The 6000-nt window shown below is 46.3% G+C and overlaps 1 protein-coding gene across 1 annotated transcript in view; it reads left to right on the forward strand.

Moving 5' to 3' along the window:
* Positions 1–4366, forward strand: part of LOC120034756 (TBC domain-containing protein kinase-like protein) — a 71240-nt gene extending 66874 nt beyond the window's left edge. Inside the window, exon 15 of the mRNA XM_038981360.1 lies at positions 3976–4366. Within this exon, the coding sequence (XP_038837288.1) occupies positions 3976–4086 (111 nt within the window). The 3' untranslated portion in view covers positions 4087–4366. The remainder of the gene's footprint in view (positions 1–3975) is intronic.
* Positions 4367–6000: the final 1634 nt, after the last annotated feature.

Genomic DNA, 6000 nt, shown 5'->3' on the forward strand with positions numbered 1-6000 from the left:
GGTTTGCCTTGGTGTTGTTGACCCCCCTCCCCTCCAGTTTGGTAAATGTTCCTCCATGTTGTTAATGGTTTGCCTTGGTCTTGTTGACCCCCTCCCCTCCAGTTTGGTAAATGTTCCTCCATGTTGTTAACGGTTTGCCTTGGTGTTGTTGACCCCCCTCCCCTCCAGTTTGGTAAATGTTCCTCCATGTTGTTAATGGTTTGCCTTGGTGTTGTTGACCCCCCTCCCCTCCAGTTTGGTAAATGTTCCTCCATGTTGTTAATGGTTTGCCTTGGTGTTGTTGACCCCCCTCCCCTCCAGTTTGGTAAATGTTCCTCCATGTTGTTAATGGTTTGCCTTGGTGTTGTTGACCCCCCTCCCCTCCAGTTTGGTAAATGTTCCTCCATGTTGTTAACGGTTTGCCTTGGTGTTGTTGACCCCCCTCCCCTCCAGTTTGGTAAATGTTCCTCCATGTTGTTAATGGTTTGCCTTGGTGTTGTTGACCCCCCTCCCCTCCAGTTTGGTAAATGTTCCTCCATGTTGTTAACGGTTTGCCTTGGTGTTGTTGACCCCCCCCCTCCCCCCCTCCAGTTTGGTAAATGTTCCTCCATGTTGTTAATGGTTTGCCTTGGTCTTGTTGTCCCCCTTCCAGTTTGGTAAATGTTCCTCCATGTTGTTAATTGTTTGCCTTGGTCTTGTTGTCCACCCGCCCCTTCCTGTTTGGTAAATGTTCCTCCATGTTGTTAATTGTTTGCCTTGGTGTTGTTGACCCCCTCCCCTTCCTGTTTGGTAAATGTTCCTCCATGTTGTTAATTGTTTGCCTTGGTGTTGTTGACCCCCCTCCCCTCCAGTTTGGTAAATGTTCCTCCATGTTGTTAATTGTTTGCCTTGGTGTTGTTGACCCCCTCCCCTCCAGTTTGGTAAATGTTCCTCCATGTTGTTAACGGTTTGCCTTGGTGTTGTTGACCCCCTCCTCTCCAGTTTGGTAAATGTTCCTCCATGTTGTTAATGGTTTGCCTTGGTGTTGTTGACCCCCCTCCCCTCCAGTTTGGTAAATGTTCCTCCATGTTGTTAATGGTTTGCCTTGGTGTTGTTGACCCCCTCCCCTCCAGTTTGGTAAATGTTCCTCCATGTTGTTAATGGTTTGCCTTGGTGTTGTTGACCCCCTCCCCTTCCTGTTTGATAAATGTTCCATGTTGTTAACGGTTTGCCTTGGTGTTGTTGACCCCCCTCCCCTCCAGTTTGGTAAATGTTCCTCCATGTTGTTAATGGTTTGCCTTGGTGTTGTTGACCCCCTCCCCTCCAGTTTGGTAAATGTTCCTCCATGTTGTTAATGGTTTGCCTTGGTGTTGTTGACCCCCTCCCCTTCCTGTTTGATAAATGTTCCATGTTGTTATCGGTTTGCCTTGGTGTTGTTGACCCCCCTCCCCTCCAGTTTGATAAATGTTCCTCCATGTTGTTAATGGTTTGCCTTGGTCTTGTTGACCCCCCTCCCCTCCAGTTTGGTAAATGTTCCTCCATGTTGTTAATTGTTTGCCTTGGTCTTGTTGACCCCCTCCCCTCCAGTTTGGTAAATGTTCCTCCATGTTGTTAACGGTTTGCCTTGGTGTTGTTGACCCCCCTCCCCTCCAGTTTGGTAAATGTTCCTCCATGTTGTTAACGGTTTGCCTTGGTGTTGTTGACCCCCCTCCCCTCCAGTTTGGTAAATGTTCCTCCATGTTGTTAATGGTTTGCCTTGGTCTTGTTGACCCCCTCCCCTCCAGTTTGGTAAATGTTCCTCCATGTTGTTAACGGTTTGCCTTGGTGTTGTTGACCCCCCTCCCCTCCAGTTTGGTAAATGTTCCTCCATGTTGTTAATGGTTTGCCTTGGTGTTGTTGACCCCCCTCCCCTCCAGTTTGGTAAATGTTCCTCCATGTTGTTAATGGTTTGCCTTGGTGTTGTTGACCCCCCTCCCCTCCAGTTTGGTAAATGTTCCTCCATGTTGTTAATGGTTTGCCTTGGTGTTGTTGACCCCCCTCCCCTCCAGTTTGGTAAATGTTCCTCCATGTTGTTAACGGTTTGCCTTGGTGTTGTTGACCCCCCTCCCCTCCAGTTTGGTAAATGTTCCTCCATGTTGTTAATGGTTTGCCTTGGTGTTGTTGACCCCCCTCCCCTCCAGTTTGGTAAATGTTCCTCCATGTTGTTAACGGTTTGCCTTGGTGTTGTTGACCCCCCCCCCTCCCCCCCTCCAGTTTGGTAAATGTTCCTCCATGTTGTTAATGGTTTGCCTTGGTCTTGTTGTCCCCCTTCCAGTTTGGTAAATGTTCCTCCATGTTGTTAATTGTTTGCCTTGGTCTTGTTGTCCACCCGCCCCTTCCTGTTTGGTAAATGTTCCTCCATGTTGTTAATTGTTTGCCTTGGTGTTGTTGACCCCCTCCCCTTCCTGTTTGGTAAATGTTCCTCCATGTTGTTAATTGTTTGCCTTGGTGTTGTTGACCCCCCTCCCCTCCAGTTTGGTAAATGTTCCTCCATGTTGTTAATTGTTTGCCTTGGTGTTGTTGACCCCCTCCCCTCCAGTTTGGTAAATGTTCCTCCATGTTGTTAACGGTTTGCCTTGGTGTTGTTGACCCCCTCCTCTCCAGTTTGGTAAATGTTCCTCCATGTTGTTAATGGTTTGCCTTGGTGTTGTTGACCCCCCTCCCCTCCAGTTTGGTAAATGTTCCTCCATGTTGTTAATGGTTTGCCTTGGTGTTGTTGACCCCCTCCCCTCCAGTTTGGTAAATGTTCCTCCATGTTGTTAATGGTTTGCCTTGGTGTTGTTGACCCCCCTCCCCTCCAGTTTGGTAAATGTTCCTCCATGTTGTTAATGGTTTGCCTTGGTGTTGTTGACCCCCCTCCCCTCCAGTTTGGTAAATGTTCCTCCATGTTGTTAATGGTTTGCCTTGGTGTTGTTGACCCCCTCCCCTTCCTGTTTGATAAATGTTCCATGTTGTTAACGGTTTGCCTTGGTGTTGTTGACCCCCCCTCCCCTCCAGTTTGGTAAATGTTCCTCCATGTTGTTAATGGTTTGCCTTGGTGTTGTTGACCCCCCTCCCCTCCAGTTTGATAAATGTTCCTCCATGTTGTTAATGGTTTGCCTTGGTGTTGTTGACCCCCCTCCCCTCCAGTTTGGTAAATGTTCCTCCATGTTGTTAATGGTTTGCCTTGGTCTTGTTGACCCTCCTCCCCTCCAGTTTGATAAATGTTCCTCCATGTTGTTAACGGTTTGCCTTGGTGTTGTTGACCCCCCTCCCCTCCAGTTTGGTAAATGTTCCTCCATGTTGTTAACGGTTTGCCTTGGTGTTGTTGACCCCCTCCCCTCCAGTTTGGTAAATGTTCCTCCATGTTGTTAATGGTTTGCCTTGGTGTTGTTGACCCCCCTCCCCTCCAGTTTGGTAAATGTTCCTCCATGTTGTTAACGGTTTGCCTTGGTGTTGTTGACCCCCCTCCCCTCCAGTTTGGTAAATGTTCCTCCATGTTGTTAACGGTTTGCCTTGGTGTTGTTGACCCCCCTCCCCTCCAGTTTGGTAAATGTTCCTCCATGTTGTTAACGGTTTGCCTTGGTGTTGTTGACCCCCTCCCCTCCAGTTTGGTAAATGTTCCTCCATGTTGTTAATGGTTTGCCTTGGTGTTGTTGACCCCCCTCCCCTCCAGTTTGGTAAATGTTCCTCCATGTTGTTAATGGTTTGCCTTGGTGTTGTTGACCCCCCTCCTCTCCAGTTTGGTAAATGTTCCTCCATGTTGTTAATGGTTTGCCTTGGTGTTGTTGACCCCCCTCCCCTCCAGTTTGGTAAATGTTCCTCCATGTTGTTAATGGTTTGCCTTGGTGTTGTTGACCCCCCCCCCCCTCCAGTTTGATAAATGTTCCATGTTGTTCATGGTTTGCCTTGGTCTTGTTGTCCCCCCTCCTCTCCAGATTGGTAAATGTTCCTCCATGTTGTTAATGGTTTGCCTTGGTCTTGTTGTCCCCCCTCCAGTTTGCGACTCACCTGGTGAAAGTAAACTACCCTCGGGTGACCACCCTGGACGGAGGCATCAACAAGATGAAGCCCACAGGCCTCCTCACTGTCCCCTCCCCCCAGATCTGATCAGAGACCACAACCGCCAGCTGCCAAACAAACTCGGTCCCGCCCACACAAACAAAAGGGATCCGCTCGTCCATAGTCTACCAACGGGCATTCTTTTTTTCTTTTTTTATATAAACTTATCGTAAGAACATTTTGAAAATATTTGCTTGTGTTTCTGTATATTGTTTAACTTTTAGATTTCATAATTTGATGTAACAGTCTCTTTTTTTTATTCTTACGTTGTAGTACTGTATGTATGTGCTCAGAGATGTCACAGCATTAAAATGACTGAGATCAGCTCCTCACTGTACAAAGTGTCTGACTTCTGTTTGCATAAGAGATAAGAAAGGGTGTATCATTTGAAGATATAAGGGAAGAGGTCACATTGATAAAATGTTGAGGTCTTCCGTCTCATCATAAAAGAGAACTCAAGGGTTGCGTTGATAGTTGACATACAGGGGGTGTTGCATCAAAAGCATTGTACTACTCACAGTTCATGTCTGCTATCACTGCTCAGTGCGTATGTAAGTGTTTTCATGTTAAGATAGTGTATTTACAAAGTTTAATCTTTAAAATCTATTATTACAACCATATGGGCCTCATACTGTAGACACACTAAGCTCACTGTAAACCTAGCTCCATGATAAAGACATATATTGGTTTGACCTCAAACCTGACCCTGTCTACCCTGCGCCTGTGTTTGTTCTGCAGGAATCCCTGTATTATGTACACAGTGAAGGTAATATACAGATTGCATATGTAATTACTGCAGTCCCTGCAACTCCATTTCTGAACAGAAAAGCAGCATACAGTAGGTGGGATTTGTCCTGTTACGACCCAAATAGATGTCCCAGTGTGCAAAATTTTTAATTTTCTGGTTTTCAACTGACTTTCTGGTTGAGAAGACGTCATGCAACCAGGTAAAAATGTACTTCATGACGAAATGGAGACGTTGTGGGAAAGATATCGTATTTTGGTTGTTATCAGATCTGTTGTTTTTCTGGTTGCTAAGAAGACGTAAACGTTAAATAAAATGTGTTTTATTTGATTAGAATTCTTTGAAATATCTGCTGTCCTGGGGGCTGGTCTCGTGGTAGTGCTGTAATACCCTTTGTCCCTGGAGGCAAGGGTTCAATTCCCGGCTGTGCCACTTTCCGACCTCGATCCCTTTCTTTAATCTCCTCTACTATCTCAACTACTTCTACCCGTTAGCTGTCAACAAAAACTATAAAATACTGGAAGGAGAATACTTCAAGAGAATGGAATTCCATAGGCTAACCTGACCTGCACTTTATCTGCTTCCTGATGTTACCAAGTAAAAGTGCCTAGTTTGAATGTAAAAAAAAAAAAGGGCAATCACTACTTAGGCTGCTTAAAGTAACATGCTTTTCCACACTTTACTGTATATTTATACAGTAGCTTATGTTATTCGGCAACCCTTTTCCATCAGCAGAGGGCCTCACACAGAGGAGGCTGGTATGAGGAGCTATAGGAGGATGGGATCATTGTAAAGACTGCAGTAAATGGATTGGCATAAAACACATCAAACATATGAAAACCACGTTTGACCCCGTTCTATTGATTCCGTTCCAGCCATTACGATGAGCTGTTCCTCCTATAGCTCCTCCCACCAGCCTCCTCTGGCCTCACCTATTCTTTGGAATTTGCCATGAAGGATATGCGATAAGATGCAAGTTAGTGGTACGTATTGACCGGGTATGTGTCCTGCCAAAAAGCACAATGGATGTTGCATCATCAGTGTGAGTAGGAAGGATTTGGAGGCTGTCCTGGCGTAGCGCTCTAAGGCACTGCATCTCAGTGCAAGAGGCGTCACTACAGTTCCTGGGTCGAATCCAGGCTGGATCACATCCAGCCGTGATTGGGAGTCCCATAGGGCGGTGCACAATTGGCCCAGCGTCGTCCGGGTTTGGCCGG

The sequence above is a fragment of the Salvelinus namaycush genome, chromosome 42 (genome assembly GCF_016432855.1).
Source record: "Salvelinus namaycush isolate Seneca chromosome 42, SaNama_1.0, whole genome shotgun sequence".
Taxonomy (NCBI): Eukaryota; Metazoa; Chordata; class Actinopteri; order Salmoniformes; family Salmonidae; genus Salvelinus; species Salvelinus namaycush.